The sequence below is a fragment of the Heterodontus francisci genome, chromosome 20 (assembly GCF_036365525.1).
Source record: "Heterodontus francisci isolate sHetFra1 chromosome 20, sHetFra1.hap1, whole genome shotgun sequence".
NCBI classification, from domain to species: Eukaryota; Metazoa; Chordata; class Chondrichthyes; order Heterodontiformes; family Heterodontidae; genus Heterodontus; species Heterodontus francisci.
This window is the reverse complement of record NC_090390.1, coordinates 16,489,803-16,517,697: the sequence shown is the minus strand read 5'-3', so window position 1 is coordinate 16,517,697 and position 27,895 is coordinate 16,489,803. Positions and strand designations below refer to the sequence as shown.

Below are 27,895 nucleotides of genomic sequence, written 5' to 3'. Positions count from 1 at the left end.
TGAAACATTAACTCTGGTTTTCTCTCCACAGATGCAACCAGACCTGCTGAGTATTTCCAGCATTTTATATTTTCATTTCAGATTTCCAGGATCTGCAGTATTTTGCTCTTCTAATATCTCCTTATGTGGCTCAGTGTCATATTTTGTTTTATAACGCTCCTGTGAAGCACCTTGGATCATTTTATTATATTAAAGGTGCTATGTAAATATAAGTTGTTATTGTTATCCCCACAGATGCTCACTTTCATTATTTAAATGAATTTGTTCCCAGAATTTGGAACAGTGTCAGGGTGAGGCAAAAGTATCAGCTGGAAGTTTTACCTTTCTATGTGAAAACGATTGACACTTGTTTGTAGTGTTTGTACCAACCAGAATATCTCACCTCAGGTTTCAACATGCATTTATTATTTCTCTATGTAGAATACACAGAAAATTGTCCCTAAACCAAGGCCTAAACCTCTTAAAATTTGGAATATTTTGTACCAGGTATATTGACAACGCTTCAGGAATTAAAAAGATGACCTGATTAAAATTGGTTTTGTGAGTTTGATTATAACCCATACTAAAGAATAAGAATTTGACTGCAAAATGTAATTGCTTTGTTTGTATCATTTTTTTTCAAATAGAAATGCATTTAACGTTAATATTACAGATTTTTTAAAACATTTATATCAGATTGTTGGATATTCTGGCTGCAAGAAAGGACCGCAAAGGGCTGTCTGGGGAAGTCCTGATAGATGGAATTCCACAACCTTCAAATTTCAAATGCATCTCTGGTTATGTTGTTCAGGTAAGTGCATTTATTTTTCTTTAATACTAGTACAGGGTAATTTTGTGAGGCACTATCCCTGGCATGGGGTGTGAGTGGCACAATTAACACTGTAATGTTAGAACTTAGTTTCCAATCCAGGCTTCCATCTAGTGAGGCTCCAAGCTGAGTTTACAAAACTCCCTTATCTGTCATACCATCTTTCATACATGGACTGCAGCGGTTCAAGAAGGCAGCTTACCACCACCTTCTCAAGGGAATTAGGGATGGGCAATAAATGCTGGCGTAGTCAGCGATGCCCACATCCCATGATCGAATAAAAAAAATTTAGTGGCAGAACTGTGCCATCTCCTACAGAAATATCTCCAGGCAGCATCTGTAATCCAGACTGTACCACCAATGACCTTTTAAATCACCATGAGTATTAATTTTTATGTTTTTGCCTCCTTCGACACTAGCATTGGGAACAGCTGACAAGTTAATAAGGCAGTTAAGAAAGAACAGGGGTCCTTTGTTTTGTAAATGGAAGTATTGAATACAAAGCAAGAAAATCATGCTAAACATTTACAAATCTCTGATTAGATCTCAGCTGGATTATTGTGTACAATTCTGGGCATCGCACTTCAGGAAGGATATCAAGGTCCTGGTGAAGGTACAGTGAAGGTTTACCAGGATGATACCATGGATGAGGGATTTCAGTTTTGTGGAGAAATTGAGTAGCTTGAATTGTTCTCCATAAAAGTAGAGAAGGTTAAGGGGAGACCTTATGAAGGTATTTAAAATTATGAGTGGTTTTGATAGAGCAAGTAGAGAAAAACTGTTTCCTCTGGCAAGTGTGCTGGTAACCAGAGGGCATAGGTTTAAAAGAGCAAGAAATCCGCTTGCTGGAAGTGTGTCAGTCGTTGAAACCTTTCAAGAACGCTGTGAGCTCCATTTTAATAGTGATTCGATTTTTAACCACAGTTGGCATGGTTTCCCAGAGCCAAGAGGAGCAGGAGTGTTTTCTCCAGGTCCAACAAGCTTACCTGTAAATCCACCCCTCCCCCAATCTTCTCAGCGATCTTGCCACTTCTCTCCCACTGCGATAACAGATACCAGATAAGGCTGAGGCATTTGCAACAATCTTTAGCCAGATGTGCTGAGTGAATGATCCATCTCAGCCTCCTCCTGAAATCCCCAGCATCACAGATGCTAGTCTTCAGCTAATTTGATTCACTCTGCATGATATCAAGAACTGACTGAAAGCAGTAGATACTGCAAAGGCTATGGCCCTGACAACATTTCAGCAATGGTACTGAAGACATATGCTCCAGAACTAGCCATACCCCTAGCCATGCTGTTCCAGTACAGCTACAACACTGGCATCTACCGGGCAATGTGGAAAATTGCCCAGGTATGTCCTGTACACAAAAAGCAGGTCAAATCCAACCCAGCCAATTACCGCCCCATCAGTCTACTCTCAATCATCAGTAAAGTGATGGAAGGTGTTGTCGACAGTGCTATCAAGTGGCACTTGCTTAGCAATAACCTGCTCAGTGACGCTCAGTTTGGATTCAGCCAGGGCCACTCAGCCCCTGAGCTCATTACAGCCTTGGTTCAAACATTGACAAAAGAGCTGAACTGAAGAGGTGAGAGTGACTGTCCTTGACATCAAGGAGCCCTAGCAAAACTGGAGTCAATGGGAATCAGGAGGAAAACTCTCCACTGGTTGGAGTCATACCTAGCACAAAGGAAGATGGTTGTGGTTGTTAGAGGTCAATCATCTGAGCTCCAGGACATGACTGTAGGAGATCTTCAGGGTAGTGTTCTAGGCCCAACCATCTTCAGCTGCTTCATCAATGACCTTCCTTCAGTCATAAGGTCAGAAGTGGGGATGTTCACTGATGATTGCACAATGTTCAGCACCATTCGCGCCTCCTTAGATACTGAAGCAGTCCGTTGAGAAATTCAGCAAGACCTGGATAATATCCTGGCTTGGGCTGATAAGTGGCAAGTAATATTCGCATCACACAAGTGCCAGGCAATGGCCATCTCCAAGAACAGAGAATCTAACCATATCCCCTTGACATTCAGTGGCATTACAATCACTGAATCCACCACTATCAACATCCTGGGGGTTACCATTGACCGGAAACTGAACTGGAGTAGCCATATAAATACCATGGCTGCAAGAGCAGTTCAGAGGCTAGGAATCCTGCAGTGAGTATCTCATCTCCTGACTTCCCAAAGCCTGTCCACCATCTACAAGGCACAAGTCAGGAGTGTGATGGAATGCTCTCCACTTGCCTGGATGGATGCAGCTCCAACAACACTCAAGAAGCTCGACACCATCCAGGACAAAGCAGCCTGCTTGATTGACACCCCATCCACAAACATCCACTCCCTTCACTGCCGATGCACAGTGGTAGCAGTGTGTCCCATCTACAAGATGCAATGCAGCAAGGCTACTTTGACAATACCTTCCAAACCTGTCACCTCTACCACTTAGAAGGACAAGGGCAGCAGTTGCACGGGAACACCATCACCTGCAAGTTCCCCTCCAAGCCACACACAGTCCTGACATGGAACTCTATTGCTGTTCCTTCACTGTCACTGGGTCAAAATCCTGGAACTCCCTTCCTAACAGCACTGTGGGTGTACCTACCCACATGGAATGCAACAGTTCAAGAAGGCAGCTCGCCACTACCTTCTCAAGGGCAATCAGGTATGGGCAATAAATGCCTTGTCAGCGACGCCCAAATCCCATGTACGAATAAACCCCCCCCCCCGCCCATCACCATCTACATCCCCTCCTCTTCCTCCCTTTGCCCCAATCAGATCTGACTGACACCAATCTCCCTACCCACCCCATCCCATTAAATCCTCAACAGCGATCTCTCCCTACCTGCTGCTCTACGACACTCTTCTGCTACATGTTTTCCCACCTGTCAAGCAAGAAACCTGGAGAAAAAAATTAAAAGAAGTGCTGGATGTTCAGGAAATCCATACTTCCAAGTTTGCCTTCCATAACTCCTCCACCCCACAGCAAAGGTGTCTCTGGGACAATATCAGGGCCGATGATTCTATGATCTGCAGCATTGTCCAAGTTCTATATGCACAACTTCCCAGACCCTCCTAGATCACTTTTGTGTCCTGCACACGCCACTGTTTTGTTTTGCCAAGAGGCATAATTATGGGAAAACAACAGGTACAGAAGGTGCACAGGAACAAAGCATTGAAAATGAAAAAGCACAGTTTAATAAATGAGCGCCAAAATAGATATTTTAAAGGAAAATCATGTCTGACAAACTTGATTGAGTTCTTTGATGAAGTACAAAGAGGGTTGATGAGGGTGGTGCAGTTGATGTGTATGTGGACTTTCAAAAGACGTTTGATAAAATTCTACATAGTAGACTTGTTAGCAAAATTGAAGCCCATAGGATTAAAGGCCCAGTGGTACTATCAATACAAAACTAACTAAGAGACAGAAAGCCAAGAGTAGAAATGAACAGTTATTTTTTCTGACTGGTGTTCCCCCAGGGCTTGGTATTAGGATCACTGATTTTTTTTTCTGAATATTAATGACCTGGATTTGGTACAGGGGCCATAATTTCAAAGTTTGTCGACAACGCAAAATTTGGAAATGTAATAAACAGGAAGGAGGCTTTTGTAGACTTCAGGAGGACATAGACTGGTGATGAGCAGACACATGGCAGACTAAACATAATGCAAAAAAGTGAGCAGTGATGTATTTTGGGAGGAACATCAGGAGAGGCAATATGGATTGAATTATAGACATAAAAGGGTTCTGGAACAGAGAGGCCTGGGGATTAACATGGAAAAATCATTGAATGTGGCAGGACAAAATAATAAGGATGCTGAAACAAAAAGCATACAGGATCATTGGATTTATCCATTGAGATATTGGAGGCAATTTTTACCTATCCAATCAGCGGAAACGGGCGGGATTGGGTCCACCACTGGTTTTACAGCCCGCTCAATTTTACTCTCCTTTGAAGCCAACAGTGAATAATATTAGGCAGGATATAAAACTGGCATTCCATCCTATTCTATTTCTGAAGGGCAGGTTAGTTTAAAATTATTTCCTATAAAGTAACAAAGCGAGGAAGCTGTGCTTTCTTTTGTTCTTTCACGGGATGTGGACGTCGCAGGCAAGGCCAGCATCTGTTGCCCATCCCTGAATGGCCTTGGCAACTGAGTAGCTTGCTAGGCCATTTCAGAGGGCAGTTAAGAGTCAACCACATTGTTGTGGGTCTGGAGTCACCTGTAGGCCAGACCAGGTAAGGATGGGAGATTTCCTTCCCTAAAGGACATTAGTGAACCAGATAGGTTTTTATGACAATTTCATGGTACCATTTCAGATTTTTTAAATTAATTAATTGAATTTAAATTCCACCAGCTGCCATGGTGGGATTTGAACCCACCTCCCCAGGGCATTAGCTTGGGCCTCTGGATTACTAGTTCAGTGACATTACCACGACACCACCGTGTGCCCATTATAAACATTTATAAATCATTTGTTAGGCTCAGGAGCATTGTGTTCAATTTTTGGCACTGCACTTTAGGAAGAGTGCCTTGGTCTTAGAGAGAGTGCAGAATAGATTTAGGAGAATAGTACCAGGGATGAGGACTTATCTGGAAAGATTAGAAAAGCTGGTGTTGTTCTCCTTAGAGCAGAGAATATTAAAGGGAAATCTAACAGAGATGTTCAAAATTTTGAGTGGTTTTGATAGAATAAATAAAAAGAAACTGTTTCCATTGTTGGGAGGATCAGTAACTGGAGGACACAGATTTAAGATAACTGACAAAAGAACCAGAAGGGAAATGAGTGTTTTTTTTACGCAGCAAATCGTTATGGCATGCAATACACTGCTTGAAAAGGTGGTGGAAGTTGATTCAATTATAACTTCAAAAAAGTATAGGATAAATACTTGAAAAGGAAAAATGTGCAGGACAATAGGGATAAAGCAGAGTCAGTGGGACTAATTGAATAGGTCCTTTGGAGAGCTGGCACAGGCACAATGGGCCGAATGTTCTTCTATACCATGTGATTCTTGGGCCTAGAAATTTGGCCATGTCCACTTTTGTGAATGCAGGGCTGAAGAGAACAATCCTTGCACCAAAATGGTGAATATGGAGGCACCCATGATATTGAGCCTCAGACCTAATTGTAACAGAGCCAAAACCTTTGTTTTCTCCTATCTGGTTCAGAATTCTGGCAGGTCAGAACTTCTGACTGTCCTTCCAAATCCATCACCAACTCTGACTTATTTCCCTAGGTTTAGGGCCATTTGTGATGTATGCTGTGCTTAGCAGGAACTAGTAGTCCAGAGACATGAGTTCAAATCTCATGACAGCAGCTGTAGAATTTAAATTCAGTTAATTAAATAAATCTGGAATAAAAATCTACTATCAGTAATGATGACCATGAAACTACTGGTTGTCATAAAAACCTCTGGTTCAGTCATGTCCTTTAGGGGAGGAAATCTGTTGGTTCACCAGCTTATTGCAAGCATATGCAGGGGAGACTGCACCCATACAAGATGGCGTACAAATTCCCTGAGAAGTTTCAAAACATCATTCTTAGACCATTTTACAGATAACAGTTCATTTGTATTTACCAATCATTCTGTTATACATTCAGCAACCCCCCCTTTTGACCCTTGGCCCCGCCCAAGTTGGCCAAACACCAGCAATGAGAATTCCTCCGCTTGTCCTTTGGATGGCCAGTCGTCCAGTCTCCTGGAGGAATCCTAAACTGCCAAACTGTATGGATTAGCCTTTCCTCTAATCCCTGTATCCCTTTCCCGTGTGCGCATGGTGGGTACCGGAGCATATCCTCGGAATGCCATTTTATATTCTTTTAGGGCTTGCCACTGGTAGTGACACAGACAAATGGTCCATACCAATACTGTCAAGCTAAAAATTGTCATTACCACGTGGAGGATTTCCCACCAATTTGTCAGTCGCCCTGCAGTAGAGTAAGCTAAGGCCGCCCTAGCCAATTGTGTTGCTGATCTAGTGGCCAGGTCTACATGGATGTGCCCCTGTGTGATTTGTTCTCTCGATGCCCGGGTATACTGATGTGCTATCTTTGTGGCCTGCTGCATGGCCAATCGTGCTACCCTGCCTGGGGTTTCATCCATAAATTCTGTATCATCCCACCAGGGGCTAAATACATATCCCGTTGTTTGCCCGGACAGGTGGAAGTCCCCTAATATAAGGGAGTCAGTCACTTGCATGCAAAAACTGGTGTTAACTAAGCATCTTAATCCTCCAAAGACCATTTCAGCCTCGCTTGTAATAAAACACCATTGCGTTGGGGACATCTGAACTGCCTTGCATGCATCCTGGACGGGGGATATCTTGAGCGTGATTTTGCTACGGTTAGTCAGGGGCTCTAGGATACGACAAGCACATCCTTGGTACTCATCCAAATCGTGAAATTAACCTAAGAGAGGTACCCATGGGATCCTGCTCGATATACCCAACCATCCCTTTCTACTCCCAATGACTCAAAGCGATAACTGTTGTTAAAGGAGGTTCCCGGGCAATACTCTTGGAGTATTATCACTAGGAATTTGATAACCCCGTCCGCTCCTCCACTCTGGGGTCAAGTGACCACTAGCTCTTGTCGTTCCTGGTGTAGATTTATGAGATTCAGTTGGTGTATTGATTCAAACATGTGTCCGGGGATGGTTCCAAACCTGATGTATCCTATATCCGAGTTTATTCCCTCCGTCAAATCTCGGGCTAACATGTCGCACACTCTTCCCCTGCTTTGTGAGTCAACGGTATCAACTAGCCCTTGATTGGTAATATTTAGGGCTCTCACCAGTCCTTCGCCTTGTATCTCAATAGCAGTCAGGGCATATTCTGTCCCGTATGCATTATACCACAGTCCTTTGGCTCTTTCAGCAGCTACTCGTGACACGTAATTGTTTATTTCATGGTTCTGAGCAGAGTTTATTACTGAATTCGTGCTCCCAAAGAGTCCCCCTACATCTCTCACCAAGCTCTTTGTCCATTTTTCCCGCCTCCTGATTCCTGGGGTAATTCGAAGCTTGTAATCCCCATAAGCTGTCCTAACCGATATCTAGCCCATCTGATTGAACTCTGATGATCCCTACATGGTCCCTGTAATGTAGCCACCAGGTTTGTGACGTTTTAAGTCACTTCCAGAGATACCATGGTAACGTCATGCAACAGGGGTTTAGCCTTCCCTACCCTAACTATCCCATCTGGAGGGGGGTTTGTCATAGGACAGTGAGTCGGCCTTTTATACCCACAAGTACTCAAATTATAACATTATTTATCATACCAATCATGCCTATCCATTACATATTTACATACTACTTGACAATAGTGGCCATCAAGGCCCGGTTCCCAAACGAAGGGGGGGCAAATCAGTCCATCCAGCTGTGATGTTTACTTCATGAAGGATGGTGCTGTCTGCCTTATTTGTTTGACACCCAGAATACCATTTACCCAACCCAGCCACATTATTTTGGATACATTTACGGTTTGGTTGCCAGACTTTCGTCTGGTGTGTCTGGGTGGTAATTCGGTCCGTAATCCAGGTAGTTGGCTTCTTTACCCATTCCCCAGTCCCTCCTCTGGGGAGCTGAGCATATTGTCCAGGGTGCAGGCAGGTGTTGTCGTGCACATGTACCGTCGGTGCCTCCCACGTTGCTACCGATCCACTCAGGATAAGGAGATACCTGCGACGATATTAACATCGGCTCCCATTGCCTGGGTCGCCGTTAGATTTCTCGGTTTCTATATACATTTTCAACAGTGCATAATGTTTCCATTTACTTCCCGTTTTCATATCTATGAATGCACACGTATCACTTGTCATAATTACCTCATGTGGTCCGTGCCATTGGGGTTGAAGTCCACCACGTTCTGGACCCATTCTGACCATTACCTTATCTCCTGCGGAACCTTCTGTTTTTCCAACTGCTGATCCAATTCTATGTCCTTAGCTGCTTGTCTGTCCTGAACCTCTTGTCTGAGCTTGTGTAGCTGTTTACTCATTTCTCTGACTTATACTCTCAGATTCTGCCTTTAAGCGGGTCTGCGTCAGTCCATCCGACCATTATTCCTTCTGGTAACTGCATTGCCCATCCTGTCATTAGCTCAAATGGAGTAAATCCTGTATTCTTATTTGGGGTGGCCCGTAGGTGCATCAGAATGCTGGGTAAACCTGTTGTCCAGCTATTCCCTGTTTCTTGTATTGCTTTAGCTATAGAGGTCTTTAATGTCCTATTCATTCTTTCTACCATTCCAAAACTTTGAGGATGATAGGGGATGTGGAATTTCTGTTTTATCCCCAGAATTCCTTTATTAGCTTTTGCATCAGCCCAATCTAATTGCCAATTCCCATTAATTATAATTCTATTTCATTCATGAGCCCTGGAGAAACCATACAATCATAATACTTTAAAACAGAAATCAAACATTACCATTTGATTCCAGGCATTACCATATTTTGTTAGTTTCTTTTTCCTCTATCTTAGATGACATTTTAATTTCTTAAAAGTAACTTGCTAAATTACACTGAATTTTCGACATCTCAGATTATTCCAAATTCAAATAACAGTGTTGCTGGAGCGACGGGTTTTATTAATGTTCCATTTAATATCTCTCCAAAAGAAACTTTTTTTTAATACTTCGGAACCACCTAGACTGTTTTTGTTTTTTGTTTTCTAAAACTTTGATTGTCATATTAAATGTCAGATAAAGTTCCCTTTGAGTGCTTTAAATAACCATTCATATCAATTTAATTTTGTTTATCGATTCCAATTTCTTATGCCCAGACATGGTGGTATTGTATTTTGTATTATATTAAAGACAGAAAAGCTTGCAACTATCTCTCCTTCTCAAGCACATTGTCTCATTGATAAAGATGCTGTGACATTTGTTGTCTGCAGTTATGTTCTTAAATTCTTAAAGCTGCTGGATCTCTTGCTGTGGCATCAGAATCCATTGTGGCTCTGTCCCAAAAGATCAATGGGTTAATTTTTTTCAGGAATGCAAAAATTAAATGGAAAAACAATAGCTGCAGTAAGGTTAATTTCTTTGCTTATCTTCAAGGCGGCAGAGCAAAACATTCTCAGCTGTGTCACTTTGCGTAACCTTTTTATTTTCCCTGATCGAAAAGAACTAAACTTCATTTTAAACTTTTTTTTGGTATCCTTAGAGTTTTAAAACAACAAAATCATTAGTAACATTATCAACTTCAAAGGAAACCATCTCCGTTCGAGAAGACAGTAGTTTAGATTAAACTCCCATTGTTTCCAAACTTTTAGCATCTTTTGTAAGAGGTTTCTAATCCAAGGATTTTTTTTTATACGACCAAGATGATTCCAAATTTTAGTTCACGGCAATAAACTTTTAAAAGTTTTTCTCAACTTAACAGGTTAGTTAACCTTAATAGTATAAACTTAATTCAGACTTATTAACTTATAATACTTACTAACTACACACAGAACAGCACGTGTTTTTTTTTAAAGTTAGGTAAATTATGTCATTTTTCTTGTTCTTTCTTCAGGCACCTTTTCAAATGACTATAATAAATAACTTTTTCTTTAGTTTTTCATTTTAACATTCTTACAACAAAAAATCTAACACCAGCTTCTTACACAAACTTTAATCTTTCCCATATCTCCTTTGCTTATCCTTCTCTCCCTTAAAAACAATATCCAATTTCTGACATTTGCTACTTAAAAACAGTCAGTAAAACATGTCTTCAAGTTTAAACTGCAAAATAAAGCAATAGCAGATTTGAAACGTTGGTCCAATTAAAGCAGTGTTTTAAACTTCAAGTTGGATTTCTGCCAGACGTCTTCAAACTTTCAAGGCTGAATCTTATCTCTTAGAAATTGTTCATTGCCTTTTTACAGTTGCAAAACCAACTTTTAAAATAGAAATAAAACTTTAATTTAAAATATAATTCAATTTTATATCCCATTCCTGGGTGCATAATCTTAAATTGAAATGAGCACACTCAACAATCACTTTTCACACTCATTCAATTCCAAACAACTTAGAAAATTGATTCCTGTAATGGGTTATGAATTCAAAGTATCAAAATCTGTGCCAAATTCCCTGTCCCGATGCCAAGGAATGCACACGGGTTCAACTAGTTCACAAAACATGACTCAAGGTTCCCTCAAAATAAACACGTGTAAAAATAGAATAAGTAACAGACTCATGCTTTCAACGTTAAAGCCAGAAAACAAAGAGTTAACGACAGTCAGTTCTACAGAACACAAGCTGCACATCCCAAGGACATTCATTTCATTCGTGGAGGCTTCCAACATTCACATATTTGAATCAAAAGACACAGTAACTTGTTTCCTGTATTTATGGGCGAGGTGAAGAGACATAGTCCCTCCGCCTCCCCATTCCGCGACAAACTTGAGTTCCGTTTTCTCGGCCGTCGTCATTTTGAGCGTGCTCTACCTTTCAATCCGGGATCCAATCATCCCCCGGGACACACTCGTCCCAACTCATTCGTGCACTCAGGGATCCAATTGTCCCCTCAGGATTCTAGTCCCCCCCCCCCCCAACCGCCTGAGTCTCAGGTCTAAAGTTCGGACACACCCTGTGGACCTCCGTTCTAGTCTGATGCAAACAACAGGAGAGTATTCTTTCAAATGAAACATTACTCACCAGAACATTGTTTTCGCCTTCACAGAGGGCCAGGTGTATCCTGCCGATTACGCCACTGAAAGGGAGGTCAGTCACCCTCCGATTCCGCAATAGACCAGATGAGACTCGAGCTTCTTTGTTCACCGGTTTATTGCAAACATATGCAGGGGAGACCACACCCATACAAGATGGCGTATGAACTCCTTGAGTAGTTTCAAAACATCATTCTTATACCATTTTACAGATAACAGTTTGTTTGCATTTACCAATCATTCTGTTACACATTCTTACTCTCTTATCTCTGAACAATTGTGTATACTTGTACATAACTAGGTTACCCTATTACATTCGAAGCATGTATACATTATACTATCCAATCATTAGCAATGCACGTACACATGAAACTTTGACTCTTGTCTGGTTTTTGTCACTCATGACAGCTTGTGGTTCATCAAGCCTTCTCCTTTGTTCACTGTCCTTGTCTTTTTCTCCCCCTTCAGTAGGGTTTGTTGTGTTTTCTTGCTTAACACAAACATGCCAATTACAGACAAGATTGGTGAATCTAAAAGGTCTTCTAGTTGTTTTCTGGTTCCCAGGTGTTGGAAATAATCACACTTTAAACTTGGAAAAACTTGAGCTTTTCATTTATTTGTTCATCCACCATGCTGCCTGCTGTAGGACTGGTGAAACTGGTTTTCTGTTACATATCACAGTGCAGCCATGAATGGGCCCCACTGGAACACTTACACATAATAGCTCGTTCCTAGCTAATTAGTTGCTCGCACTTTACAGATAGTATAACAATATATAACATCCCTTTTTCTTTAAAACATAATGCCCTTATATCATTATAACTGTCAATATAACTAAAGAACATTATCAACCGACTTTTGGAGGTTAATCTGAACCCCTTTTGCGAATGTTTTATAGCATGTATTTTTTTCCTAAAAAATATTATTCACAGTATCGCTTGGGTGGGTAAGATGTTGTGCCTCCATCTTGTAGATTTGGCATTTGTTGCTCTCAGTGGTGAGTTGGCACGCTGTACAGATAATGTTGTGTCACTTGCTGATGTTGTTAATGTTGTCTCACTGGATAGTGATGTTTCTGGTGTTGTTGATGGTCTTTTCTGTTGTTCCAGCTCAGGTGTAGAACGAATATGGATTCTGTTCCTTCTCATTTGGTTACCAGTTTCAGTCTCAATGATATATGACCTTGCTGGGCTGCAGGTTTTCATGATTGGATCCTGTACATGTACAGTTTGTCCTTTCAACAGCTTGGCTAGGGATTCAGTATACTTGTTGAAGTGTTGCTCTTCTCTTACCTGTGCTTCAGTGAGTTGTTGGCTCACTTGCTCCTGGTCACTTGAAGGATGTATTTGCTTGGCAGAGTAGTCTTTTATTTTCTTCCATTTAACAACTATGCTGGTGATTTCATGTCAGCCTTGAGAGGTGTGGATCGGAGTGACAATAATGCCAGGTTTGGGTCTTCCTTCATCTCTTGGCATTTCACAAGTGTCCTTTTGACCGTCTGGACATGTCTTTCTACAAAATCGTGTCCCCCGTGGGCAGTGTGGTGATGAGGTGATGATGTTGAACCCATACTGGTCAGCGAATTCCTTAAGTTTTCTGGATGTAAATTGGGTGCCATTGTCACATATTAACCTTTCAAGAATCCCTTGCTCAGCGAACAGAACTCATACTGCTGAGATGATCGTTGTGGCTCTCAAGACTTTCACCTGGATAATAGGGAACTTTGAGTAGTAGTCTGCGACTATAAGATACCATTCTTGATTATGTGTGAATAAATTGACTCCTACAGTATGCTATAGTCTGAGTGGTACTTCAGTAGCTATCATCTCTTTTTGTTGTGCATTTCTGTACTTCTGGCATATATTGCATGTAGACACCATATTTTTGATATCTTTGTATATGCCTATCCAGTAGACAGCTGATCTGGCTCTGAGCTTACACTTCTCCATTCCCATGTGGCCTTCGTGTATCTTTTGGAGAAGTTCTTCCTGCATTGTTTTGGGTATGATTATTCTGGATCCGGCTAGCAGAATACCATTTTCCGGTGAGGTGCCATCTCTGATAGACCTGTACTGTCGTATTGCTGGCTGTGTGTGCTACATCTTATCAGGCCATCCCTGCATCACTTGATGATATAGCATCTGTCACCCATCATCTTTGCTGGTCTCATCTCTAATTTGACGAAGTTTCGGTGGTGTTACGTTCAAGAGGTGATGAATCTTTATACCTAGATCTTCTATCTCATGTTTCTCCTGTGGCGACAACCGAGATAGGGTGTCTGCCAGCACCATTTCTCTTCCTGGCTTATGTTTCAGAATTAAATCATAATTCTGAAGCCTCAAGAGTAACCTCTGCAGTCTTTCTGGTGCTTTACATAGATTTTTCTTGTAAATCTGCTCCAGTGGACGATGATCACTCTCCACTATGAACTTTCTCCCATAGAGATATGTGTGGAACTTCACGCATCCATACATGACTGCCAAAAGCTCTTTCTATGTTGGCATATCTTGTCTCAGCTGATGTTAGAGCTTTGGATGCAAATGTTATTGGCTTTCCCTCTTGTTCCAGGGCTGCTTCCAAGTCCTTTTGTGGAAGCATCTACTAGCAGAGTGACATATTTACTTCTGTTGTAGTATGACAGACTTGTCTCCTTGCATACTACCTTTTTGAGTTTGTTGAAACTCCTGTCATGTGACTCTGACCACTGGTACTCTACATCTTCTTTCATCAGCTCCCGCAGGTTTGCTGGGTCTTCCGACATGTGTGGAATAATGTATCAAACCAAGGAAACTTCGCAACTCTCTCTTATTTCTTGGGACTTCCATCCCAGAGATGGCTGAAATTCTTTCAGGACTCGGCTTGACTCCGTCAGGTATGTACACCATTCCAAAGAACTGGCATTCTGTCACTTTCACAATGCATTTGTCTATGTTTAGCTGAATCCCAGATTTCCTAGTTCTCTGCATGGCTTCATGTAGATGGTTGTCATGATCTTTTCCAGCTACCATATCTGGATATGATCTACTATGCCGACTGCTCCTTTGCATCCCCTGTATGTCTCGTCTACTTTCTGTTGGAACACATCTTGGCTCACTTTGAGGCCAAAAGGTAGATGTAGGAATTTGTACTGTCCAAAGGGTTCTGTTGAATGTTGTCAACAATGAAGATTCTGCGGCTAGCTTCACATTCCAGTAGCCATTTCTGGCATCAAGCTTGCTGAAAACTTTTGCCGCTGCCAGTGTTGGTGTGATTTCTTCCAGTGTGAGAATAGGGTAGTGATCCCTCGTTATTGCTTGGTTAAGATCTTTGGGATCTAGGCAAATTCTTAGCCGATCATTTGGCTTCTCTCTCACCATGATAGAATTTATCCAATCTGTCGACTCTGTGACTCTGGCAATCACCTTCTTTTCTTCCATTTCTTGGAGCTCTCTTTCAAGCTTTCCTTTTAGTTCTATTGGTACTTTATGTGGGGAATTAATCACTGGTTTCATCACTGGGCCAATAGTGATGTGATACTCAAAATTTTCAAAGCATCCAACCATCTCATGAAAACACTCTGGGTACATTTGTACCAGATCTTCTTTGCTTCTGATCGGAGGGCACTTTTCAATGGATGTACTGTCTTCAACCCTCAGTGTTGCCTCCTTCACTTCATGGTTTACTGAGGTAATCTGCAGCTCTTCGCAACTACTCAAACCCAGGATAGCAGGACCATCTGTTTCAGTGACATAGAACATCCCCATTAACATCTTTTTCTTTGTGTGTCCCTCTGATTTGGGTTGTTCCTAGCTGTCGAATCTCAGTTCCCCTGTATGCTGTTAGCATGACGTTGTTTGGTTTCAGAGCACCTGTCCTTGGATAACCATTTTCCTCCAAATTGTCAGGAAAGATATTCTGGTATCATCTGAGTGGGGTGATGTTACTCTGCGCTCCAGTATCAATCTTCAGATTTATCATTGTGGGCTTGTTTCTCACCCTCTTCCTGATCTGAATGGTTGTATGAATTTCTTTTCTCTGGGAACAGTCACATCCAGACATTTTGTGCAATTTTATGGTGTCTATGTCTATCATGTTCTCAAACCCATCGTCATCTTCCAGGGTATGGATGTTTTGGTTTCTTTCACTACTCATTCGCCCTGTTACTCTGGCTCTGGTGACTCGTTTACCACCTTCTTGCCTTGTTCTGCACATCTTTTCCCAGTGATTGGTCTTTCCGCAAGCTCTGCAGATTGATCCATATACGGGACATTTCCTTCAGTCTTTCAATTCATGTGGTCGTCCACAGTTTCTGCACGTCTTTCTCTCTTCGGATGTACATTCTTTTGTTGTTGTTTCACTGCATCAACCCTGCTGCTTTTCTCTTGGCTTAAATGAAGGCTAGCCGTTTGGGTAGTAAGTGTTTTCATCCGTTAGCTTGTGGCTTCATGTGCTCTGGCAGTGAGTACAGCCTGCGATATTGTGAGCTTGTCCTGTCTGATTAGAGCTTTTTGTACTTCAGGATGTGCAGAACCCCAAATTAGCTGATCTATTGGCCTTTCATTTGTGTCTTTAAATTTTCATTTTCTGGCAGCATATTTCAATCTTGTTGTAAAATTGTCAATAGCCTCACCTAGTTCCTGTCTGAGGCCTTGAAATTCATATTGGTATATCCGATGGTTTGATTTTGGCTGGAGATGGGTGCTTAATCTTTCAAAAATTTTGTCTGGGTTTCTGCTGTCCTCTTCACTTAGGTCCCAGCTGTTAAATAAATGTAATCCTTTATCTCCAGTCCACAGAAGGATATAGCTGATCCTCTCTACTCGGGCCTTTTAGGAAACTACTAACTGTCAACCTGCACTTTTGTTTAAACTTCTGAAATGCCTCTATGACATCATCAGTTTCCCAATTTATTATGGGCTGTAGCGGTGCATTCATTCCTGTCCTAGCTGACATTTCGTTTTTCGTTTTCGCATGACTCACTCAGTTTTTCTTTCTGTCTCTCGGGCACATCTTTGGGTCAATCTTCACAATCTAATTCTTTTAAAATGTTCTAGGTTTACTCATAGACACTCGCTGCTACCTTCTTCTTGTTTTATGGTTCCTAGATGTTGGAAATAATCACACTTCAAACTTGGAAAAACTTGAGCTTTTTATTTATTTGTTCAGCTGCCTGCTGTAGGACTGGTGAAACTGGTTTTCTGTTACATATCACGTGACTCTCCAGTGCAGCCGTGAATGTGGCCCCACTGGAACATTTACACATAACAACTAGTTCCTTGCTAATTAGTTCCTCACACTTTACAGATAGTATAACAATATATAACACTTTTATTGAAGATGCCAACTTATATACAGCAATACTAGGAAGGTAAGGTAAGATGTCTTAGCTCTGGAGTTGCTTCCAACAACTGCCCAGAGCTCACATGGGTCTGTACATCATATCCTGTTTGGCAATGGACAACCGTTTTAGGTACGCCCCTTAAAGTAATACCACAACATCCCCCTTTGTCCTAAATGAAAGATGTGTCCTAGAATAATCAGAACTACTTACAATACAGCAAGTGGAAAAAGGTATTAAATGTTTAAATACATAACAACAAATTTACAAGTTCTAAAGCATATTTGATGTCTTATGATACTCCCCTACTTGGTCACTAAAAGTTCAGTTTGTGGTCATTTTACAGTCTCACAGTTTTGACTGTTGGTGGGAATGCTGGGTTTGGGTTGAGTCTTCGTCTGGGATTGTTGCACTAAGCGGTGTCGCTCGGAGATGCAACATGTAAATCGTGTTTGTTTTGTTGGCATTTCGTGATCAACAATTTCACAGTGTGAACCATACACTCGGACGTGCCATTAGAGTGAGGGTAATGTGGTGATGAAGTGGTATGTCATCTCCCTATTTGTCGCACATGGTGTTAAATTTTTTTTTGTGTACAGTGGTCCGTTGTCAGAGAAAGGTTCCCTGTGGTGTCCCAAAAAGTCTGAAAATTGAACTTAAAGTGTCCACAATGGTCACTTTTGATGTGTCATGCAACCGATGAATGATAGGGAATTTGGAGAAATAATCTGTCACAACTATGAAATCCTATCCATGGATACTGAAGAGATCAGTTGCAATTCTGGTCTATGGCTGTGCAGAACTTCATGGGGTAACAGAGGTTCCCTCTGAAGGCTGGGCACGTGTGCTTTGCATGCCTCACAGTTCTTCGCGGCTGTTTCAATGTCATGGTGTATCCCCTGCCAATACACTGTTTCTCTGGTCAACCATCTTGTGTGATCTATACCCATGTGTGCTTGATGTGACAAGTACTGTTTGCCTTTAAAGGTAACATCCTGAGATACTCCAAATTCATCTTTGAATGGCCAAAATGGTTGAATAGCCTCTGGGACGTCCTGGAAAGTCTCTGGCCAGCCATAAATCAGAGCTGTTGCAAAGTAGGGTCATCAGGCGTTTCCTGTTGAAGCTGTTGACATCTGTACGTGCCAAACCCATAAGGTCAACATGTAATACATTTTTGATTTATGACGAGGTCGTCCTGAAGATCCAATGAAATGTCACCGGTTTTGGACGGGTTGGGTAACCGACTCAACATATCAAACGGGATCATGGTACTAACTGGCTTGTAGCAAACATCACAGTTGTAACCTTGAATTTTAACAAGCTGATGTTGTAGTCGAGGCAGTGTGCTTGGCAGCAGTTTCAGCTAGATCATCTCAAGAGGTTTGTGATCTGTATCAAAGATGAATCTTTTCCCAAGGAGATATGTATGGAAACGCTGAATCCCGAAGACTAGTGCTAAAGATTCCGTCTCAATGTTGGAATAATTTGTTAGGGCATTTGAAAGACTCTTGGACGTGAATGTAATAGGCTTTCCCTTCTGAAGAATGCATGCTCCAAGGCCCTTTTGAGACGCATCGACCTCTAGCATGATCTCCTCTGTTGAGTCATAGAATTGGAGTGTCGACACCCCTCAGTCAGTGATTTTATTTTGAGGTCATCAGATATATATTGATGATCTTCATGCCACACAAATAGAACATCCTTCTTCAGGAGATCTTGAAGAGACAAAGATTTTTGAGCGAAGTTTGAAATATATGGCAAAAAGAAGTTAAATAAGCCTAAGCAACATTGCATACCTAGCTTGACTTTTGTGTTTGGCATTGCAGTGATGTCTTCCAGCTTGGAAGGGTCAGGGCAGACAGCTGCATTTGAGTAGATGGTCCTGAAGAAGTTAATCTGCTTCACTTTGATGTTGCACTTCTGGCTGCTTGTTGCACTCGGTGTGTTGCTTCCATGTGGGGATATAGGCTACCGCTGTGCTCCTGCTGGAGGTGGGTGAATGGGTCTGCTGATCGGGGGGGAGGTCTCCTAGTCAAAGAAGCGAGCCCGGAGGTGAAGGTGACGGAAGAAGAGCTCGACATCATGCCGAAAGCGAAATTCATTGAGGTGGGGGCGTAAGGGGATAAAACTGAGTCCTTTGCTGAGTACAGATTGTTCAGTGTCAAAGAGTGGAAGTTCAGAAGGTATTGTGAATACACGGCAAAGGGTCAGATTAGGAGAAGGGATGGGTCAAAGGGAAGTGAAGGGGAAGAAGGATCTGGAGGGGTGTTAGTCCCCATTAGCTGCTGGAGCTTGTGTTCCTTAACACCTGAAAGGAAGACTCATTCTCCCGCCTCCAGCATTCTCCCTCCACCTGGACCCCTCCCTCTGGCCTCTTACCTGCTCTTGATCTTTTCATTGAGAACTGTCGGCGAGACATCGGCCATTTCAATTTCTCCTCTCCCCTCACTCACTCAAACCTGTCTCCCTCCAAACTTGCTTCACTCTGTTCTCTCTGGTCTAACCCTGACATTGTAATCAAACCTGCTGACAAGGGTGGTGCTGTTGTTGTCTGGCATACCGACCTTTACCTTGCAGAGGCTGACCGCCAACACTCAGATATTTCTTCTTACCTCCTCCGGACCATGACCCCGCCACTGTCTACAGGACTGTTACTGACCTCATTTCCTCCAGAGATTTTCCCTCTACAGTTTCCAACCTCATTGTCCTGCAACCCTGAGCAGCCCGTTTCTACCTTCTTCCCAAAATCCCCAAACAGGACTGTCCTGGTAGACCGTTTCAGCCTGTTCTTGCCCCACTGAACTTATTTCTTCCTACCTTGACTCTATCTTTTCTCCCCTGGTCCAGTCTCTTCCCACCTATATCCGTGACTCTTTGGACACCCTACGTCATTTCAACAATTTCCAGTTTCCTGGCCCGAACAGCCACCTCTTCACAATGGACGTCCAATCTCTCTGTACCTCCAACCCCCACCAGAACGGTCTGAGGGTTCTCCGCTTCTTCCTTGAACAGAGGCCCAACCTGTCCCTATCTACCACCACCCTCTTCCGCCTGGCTGAACTTGCTCTCACATTGAACAACTTCTCCTTCAGCTCCACTCACTTCCTTCAAATAAAAGGTGTTGTTATCGGTACCCGTGTGGGTCCTAGTTATGCCTGTCTTTTTGTGGGGTATATTGAACATTCCTTGTTCCAGTCCTACTCAGGACCCCTCCCCCAAATCTTTTTCTGGTACATTGATGACTGTTCTTGCCCGGAACTGGAAAACTTCCATCAACTTTGCTTCCAATTTCTACCCTTCTATCACCTTTACATGGTCCATCTTCGACACTTCCCTTCCATTCCTCGACTTCTCTGTCTCCATCTCTCAGGATAGACTGTCCACTAACATTCATTATTATTCCACCAACTCCCACAGCCATCTCGACTACACTTCTTCACACCCTGCTTCTTGTAAAGACTCCATTCAATTCTCCCAGTTCCTCTGTCTCCGACGCATCTGTTCTGATGATGCAACTTTCCACAATAGCGCTTCTGATATGTTTTCCTTTTTCCTCAACTGAGGACTCCCCCCCCCCACTGTGGCTGATAGGGCCCTCACCCCTTCCCCTCCCTGCCAGAACCGTAGCAGGGTTCCCCTTTTCCTCATTTCCCACCCCACCAGCCTCCACATCCAAAGGGTCATCCTCCACCATTTCAGCCACGTCCAGAGTGATACCACCACCAAATACATCTTCCCCACCCCTCCCCTGTCAGCATTATGAAGATATCAGTCCCTCTACGACACCCTGGTCCACTCCTCCATTACCCTGACACCTTGTCCCCTTCCCATGGCACCTTCCCATGAAATCGCAGGAGGTGTAATACCTGCCCTTTTACCTCCTCTCTCCTCATCATCCAAAGTCCCAAACACTCCTTTCATGTGAAGCAATAATTTGCTTGTACTTCTTTCAATTTAGTATACTTTATTCGCTGCTCACAATGTGGTCGCCGCTACACCGGGGAGACCAAATGCAGATTGGGTGACCGCTTTGTGGAAGACCTCCACTCAGTCCTCAAGCATGACCTCCGAGCTTCCGGTTTCTTCCCATTTCAATTCACCACCCTGCTCTCATGCCCACTTTTCTGTCCCTGGCCTGCTGCAGTGTTCCAATGAACATCAACGCAAGTTTGAGGAACATCACGTCATCTTCCGATTAGGCACTCTATGGCCTTCTGGACTCAACATTGAGTTCAACAATTTCAGAGCATGGCTGGCCTTTTTTATTATCATTTTATTTTATTATTTTTTTAACCATGTGCCTGCCTTAAACTTGGTTTTTCATGTTTGTGCTTTTGGCTAGGGCTGCTCATTATTCTGTCATTAACAATCCCTCTGCACTAATGCTTTGTCTTTCACCACACCATTAGCACACTCCCTTTGCCCATGACCTCCTTGTCAATTAATCTCTCCTGCCCTCTGTCCTATCAACACCTCTTTTGTTCTCATTTCCCCCCACCCCCACTTTATTTGTTTAAAACCTATTACATTACTAACCTTTGCCAGTTCTGATGAAAGGTCACAGAACTGAAACGTTAACTCTGCTGAACTCTCCACAGATGCTGCCAGACCTGCTGAGTTTTCAGCACTTTCTGTTTTTATCGGTGAATCTAAAAGTTGTGTTCGTTTATTGAAGAAATTAACCTCTCTACGGCAATACTGGGAAGGTAAGGTAACTCATCTTAGCTCTGGAGCTGTTTCAAACAACTGTCTAGAAATCATATGGTTCTGTACATCACATCCTGTCTGGTGATAGACAGCTGTTTTAGATACACCCCTTAGAGTAATACCACAACAGGATTAAAAAAGGCGGGTCACCACCACCTTCTCAAGGGCAATTCGGGATGGGCAATAAATGCTGGCCTTGTCTACATGGCCCATATCCCATGAAAGAATAAGAAAAAGAACCCTACCACTGAGCAACAGGAGAGATTTTTTTTATTCATTCATGGGATGTGGGCGTCACTGGCCAGGCCAGCATTTATTGCCCATCCCTAATTGCCCTTGAGAAGGTGGTGGTGAGCTGCCTTCTTGAACCACTGCAGTCCATTTGGGGTAGGTATACCGACAGTGCTGTAAGAAAGGGAGTTCCAGGATTTTGACCCAGCGACAGTGAAGGAACAGCGATATAGTTCCAAGTCAGGATGGTGTGTGACTTGGAGGGGAACTTGCAGGTGGTGGTGTTCCCACGTATTTGCTGCTCTTGTCCTTCCAGTTGGTCGAGGTCACAGGTTTGGAAGGTGCTGTCAAAGGAGCCTTGGTGCATTGCTGCAGTGCATCTTGTAGATGGTACACACTGCTGCCACTGTGCGTCGGTGGTGGAAGGAGTGAATGTTTGTAGATGGGGTGCCAATCAAGCGGGCTGCTTTGTCCTGGATGGTGTCGAGCTTCTTGAGTGTTGTTGGAGCTGCACCCATCCAGGCAAGTGGAGAGTATTCCATCATACTCCTGACTTGTGCCTTGTAGATGGTGGACATGCTTTGGGGAGTCAGGAGGTGAGTTACTCGCCTCAGGATTCCTAGCCTCTGACCTGCTCTTGTAGCCATGGTATTTATATGGCTACTCCAGTTCAGTTTCTGGTCAATGGTAGCCCCTAGGATGTTGATAGTGGGGGACTCAGCAATTGTAATGCCATTGAATGTTAAGGGGAGATGGTAAGATTCTCTCTTGTTGGAGATGGTCATTGCCTGGCACTTGTGTGGTGCGAATGTTACTTGCCACTTATCAGCCCAAGCCTGGATATTGTCCAGGTCTAGCTGCATTTCTACATGGACTGCTCCAGTATCTGAGGAGTCACGAATGGTGCTGAACATTGTGCAATCATCAGCGAACATCCCCACTTCTGACCTTATGATTGAAGGAAGGTCATTGATGAAGCAGCTGAAGATGGTTGGGCCTAGGACACTACCCTGAGGAAGGCCTGCAGTGATGTCCTGGAGCTCAGATGATTGACGACCAACAACCACAACCGTCTTCCTTTGCGCTAGGAATGACTCCAGCCAGTGGAGGGTTTTCCCCCTGATTTCATTGACCTCAGTTTTGCTAGGGCTCCTTGATGCTGTACTCTGTCAAATGCTGCCTTGATGTCAAGGGCAGTCACTCTCACCTCACCTCTTGAGTTCAGCTCTTTTGTCCATGTTTGAACCAAGGCTGTAATGAGGTCAGGAGCTGAGTGGCGCTGGCGGAACCCAAACTGAGCGTCACTGAGCAGGTTATTGCTAAGCAAGTGCCACTTGATGGCACTGTTGATGACACCTTCCATCACTTTACTGATGATTGAGAGTAGGCTGATGGGGCGGTAATTGGCCGGGTTGGACTTGTCCTGCTTTTTGTGTACAGGACATACCTGGGCAATTTTCCACATTGCAGGGTGGATGCCAGTGTTGTAGCTGTACTGGAACAGCTTGGCTCGGGGCGCGGCAAGTTCTGGAGCACAGGTCGTCAGTATTATTGCCGGAATATTGTCAGGGCCCATAGATTTTGCAGTATCCAGTGCCTTCAGTCGTTTTTAGATATCACACGGAGTGAATCGAATTGGCTGAAGTCTGGCATCTGTGACGCTGGGGACTGCAGGAGGAGGCCAAGATGGATCATCAACTCGGACCTTCTGGCTGAAGATTGTTGCAAGTGCTTCAGCCTTATCTTTTGCACTGATGTGCTGGGCTCCCCCATCATTGAGGATGGGGATATTTGTGGAGCCACCTCCTCCAGTTACTTGTTTAATTGTCCACCACCATTCATGACTGGATGTGGTGGGACTGCAGAGCTTAGATCTGATCCTTTGGTTATGGGATCGCTTAGCTCTGTCTATTGCATGCTGCTTACGCAATTTGGCACGCAGATAGTCCTGTGTTGTAGCTTCACCAGGTTGACATCTCATTTTGAGGTATGCCTGGTGCTGCTCCTGGTGGTCTGTGTGGTGGTCACTCCTACCAATACTGTCATGGACAGATGCATCTGCAGCAGGCAGATTGGTGAGGACAAGGTCAAGTATGTTTTCCCCTCGTGTTGGTTCCCTCACCACCTGCCGCATACCCAGTCTAGCAGATATGTCCTTTAGGACTTGGCCAGCTCGGTCAGTAGTGGTGCTACCGAGCCACTCTTGGTAATGGACATTGAAGTCCCCCACCCAGAGTACATTTTGTGCCCTCGCCACCCTCAGTGCTTCCTCCAAGTGCTGTTCAAACTGGAGGAGTACTGACTCATCAGCTAAGGGAGGGCGGTAGGTGATAATCAGCAGGAGGTTTCCTTGTTCATGTTTGATCTGATGCCATGAGACTTCATGGGGTCCAGAGTCAATATTGAGGATTCCCAGGGCAATGCCCTCCCTACTGTATACCACTGTGCCACCATCTCTGCTGGGTCTGTCCTGCCAGTGGGATAGCAGTGTCTGTAAGGTACGATTCCATGAGTATGACTATGTCAGGCTGTTGCTTGACTAGTCTGTGGGACAGCTCTCCCAACTTTGGCACAAGCCCCCAGATGTTAGTAAGGAGGACTTTGCAGGGTCGACAGAGCTGGGTTTGCCTTTGTCATTTCTGGTGTCTAGGTCGATGCCGGGTGGTCCATCCGGCTTCATTCCTTTTTATTAACTTCATAGCAGTTGGATACAATTGAGTGGCTTGCTAGGTCATTTCAGAGGGGATGTATGAGTCAACTACATTGCTGTGGGTTTGGAGTCACATGTAGGCCAGACCAGGTAAGGACAGCAGATTTCCTTCCCTAAAGGACATTAGTGAACCAGATGGGTTTTTACAACAATCGACAATGGTTTCATGGTCATCATTAGACTAGCTTTTAATTCCAGTTTTATTAATTGAATTCAAATTCTACCTTCTGCTGTGGTGGGATTTGAACCCATGTCCCCAGAGCAATGCCCTGGGTCTCTGGGTTACTAGTCCAGTGACAATACCACCGCCTCCCCTCTGGGCACAATATCATCATCAGGGCAACAATAGAGAAAGCCATTGGCTTGCTCAAATTGCACGTCAGATGCCTGAACAGATCTGGAGGGGCCCTTCAATATGCTGCAGCAAGGATCTCCAGGATCGTTGCCATCTACTGTGCTCTTCACAATATGGTGCTGCAGAGAGGAGTCAAACTGGAGCAAGAAAAAGGTGGACAGCACCAGGTACCTCCTCCTCCTCCGAGCAACCTGTTGTGCCCATGGCGCCTGCATCCGTATACTTGGCTGCCAGAGAAGCCTGTGATGGGCTCATCAAGGCACACTTCACTTAAAAAGTGTGCTCACAGAAATCTGCAAATTCCATCAAAAACTCTGTGCCAGCAACCCCCACTCCCCCACCACTCACAACATGCCTTAGTCCATTAGTCAACCAGTTTAACATTATATTTACACCCTTTCTTTCTCATCAAAGCTGATCATACCATTCACTGGAAGGAAACTGTCCAGGGTAAATGTGGGTGCAACAAAATAGAGGCCATGAGAATGAGGAGTTAATATGGGCGGCACAGTGGCACAGTGGTTAGCACCGCAGCCTCACAGCTCCAGCAACCCGGGTTCAATTCTGGGTACTGCCTGTGCGGAATTTGCAAGTTCTCCCTGTGAAAACCGCGCAGGTTTTCGCCGGGTGCTCTGGTTTCCTCCCACAGCCAAAGACTTGCAGGTTGATAGGTAAATTGGCAATTCTAAATTGTCCCTAGTATAGGTAGGGGGATTGAGGGAAGGTGGGGATGTGGTAGGAATATAGGATTAGTATAAATGGGTGGTTGATGGTTGGCACAGACTCGGTGGGCTGAAGGGCCTGTTTCAGTGTTGTATCTCTAAATAAAAATAATGTTTTCATTGAAATCTTAACACTGTTGTGAGTATCCATGTGCATCCCCTTTTGCAACTAAGATGTCTCCCTCTTACAGGTCGGAATTTTACCGGCATTAAACGTGTCTCTTCGGAGGCGTCCGGATGGTAAAATGAAGCGCAATGACGTTGGGCCGTGTCCCCGGCGTCATTACGCGCAAATGTTATTTTACCAACGTCAGAAGTCGGGCATGAGCGAGTCTGTGCTCGCCGCCCGACTACAAATAATTGAAAGGTAATTGAGGTCGTTTACAAAACAATTGGCTACAATTTTACGTATGAGGTTTGATTTAACGTCCGTAAATCGGCGCGTGGGGCGTGTCGGCCAGCCGGCAGCTACATAAGGGCAGCAGGCATTGATTCCAGGAGGGAGTTGGAAGTACAATTTTCAGCTTTACTCTGAAATAATTCTAATGCTATTTGTATATCCTGACAAGGTGTGTGACTTGCAACTCGTGCTAAAGGATTCATCTGAGTGTTCCGCACTGCTGATGGGGACCCATCAACTTTGATTTATGTGGTGAAAGGAAGGGGATTTTGTGAGCCAGTCCTAACTGCTGGAAGTTAATACTTGTGGTCAGAGCATCTGGTGAGTAGTACAGCAATGAGAATTGTTCAATGTGGAGGTGGATCATCAGATGAGGAGAACCTTGCCCCTATGAGGGACAGAAGGACAAATGTGCAGGGGAACGTGCAACAAGCTGACCCAGTGCACCATCGTGATGTGGGAGGGAGAGCAGGTGGCAGAGTCGCCCGTTGGCAAACACATGTCAGGATACGTGCCTACCCACCAGGAGGGGCATACCGCTGTGTCTGAGCTACCTGCTGCTGTCAGATCGCCAGTGCAGAAGAAGACTGCGCCAGTCACGGGAGATTGTCACATCTCTTTGTGAGACGTTGGCAGTGGATGTTTCCTCAAACTGTATCAGAGGCCATCCAATGCCAGTCGTTCTAAAGGTTACAATATCTTTTAACTTCTATGCGTCTGGCTCATTCCAAGCCTCAGCAGCAGACTTGTGCGGAGTCTCACAAGCAGCAGCGCACCACCGCATCAAGGTTGTGACTGATGCATTGTTCCAATGTGGTAACCAATTCATCACGTTCAAGGCGGACAACACTTGTGAGGCTGAGAGAGCCAGAGACTTCAGCACTATATCTGGGTTTCCAATGGAACAAGGCGTGATTGACTGTACTCATGTGGCCTTCAGAGCCCCAGCAGGTCAGTTGGGGATATTGATTAACCGCAAGAGATACCATTCAATGAACGTTCAGCTCGTCTGTGATCATCGTCAGAGAATCATGCAGGTGTGCGCACGTTACCCTGGGATTTGTCATGATGCCTTCATTCTCCGAAACTCCCACGTACCTGCACTTCTCAGGTCTCCAGACAGAATGGAGGGATGGATACTTGGCGACAGGGGGTTATCCTCTGAAGACATGGCTCATGACACCAGTGAGGAATCCAAGGGGTCAAGCGGAGGAACGATACAATGAGAGCCATGCGGCCACAGTGACCATCGAACAAACTATAGGCCGCTTAAGATGAGGTTCAGGTGTCTTGACCGCTTAGGTGCAGCACTGCAGTATGCACCTTCAAGGGTTGCAAGAATAATTGTCGTCTGCTGTGCCTTGCATAACCTGGTGACTGAAAATGGAGAGGCACTGGAGGAGGATCAATGTCATCGCGATGTGTCATCAGATGACAATGATGTTTCTGATGATGAAGCTGGACACCACTGACTTGATGGTCATGGAGAGGAAGCTGAATTTAATTTGGATCTAAGTGCTCGATAGACAAGGGTGTCTTTAATTTATTTATTTTTATTTAGAGATACAGCACTGAAACAGGCCCTTCGGCCCACCGAGTCTGTGCCGACCATCAACCACCCATTTATATTAATCCTACATCCCTACCCACCTACCTATACTAGGGGCAATTTATAATGTCCAATTTGCCTATCAACCTGCAAGTCTTTGGCTGTGGGAGGAAACCGGAGCACCCGGCGAGAACCCAGGTGGTCACAGGGAGAACTTGCAAACTCCGCACAGGCAGTACCCAGAATTGAACCCGGGTCACTGGAGCTGTGAGGCTGCGGTGCTAACCACTGCGCCACTGTGCCGCCCCTAAGAGGCAGACGTTTCCATTCAGAGTCTGTAAATTTTCACACAATTGGGATTACCGTATGACAACACTAATTGTGAGGCTCTGAAAGGGCAAATTCACTCACCTTCACGGGGAGAGAGAATGCAACGATGCA

At 44.0% G+C, this 27,895-nt stretch overlaps 1 protein-coding gene across 1 annotated transcript in view; it reads left to right on the top strand.

Annotated features, from left to right (window-relative positions):
- The first annotated feature begins 255 nt into the window (after positions 1–255).
- LOC137380846 (broad substrate specificity ATP-binding cassette transporter ABCG2-like) overlaps positions 256–27,895 on the top strand; it is a 208,091-nt gene continuing 180,451 nt past the window's right edge. The window contains exons 1-2 of the mRNA XM_068053258.1: positions 256–290; positions 676–790. Coding sequence (XP_067909359.1) covers positions 256–290; positions 676–790 — 150 coding nt within the window. The remainder of the gene's footprint in view (positions 291–675; positions 791–27,895) is intronic.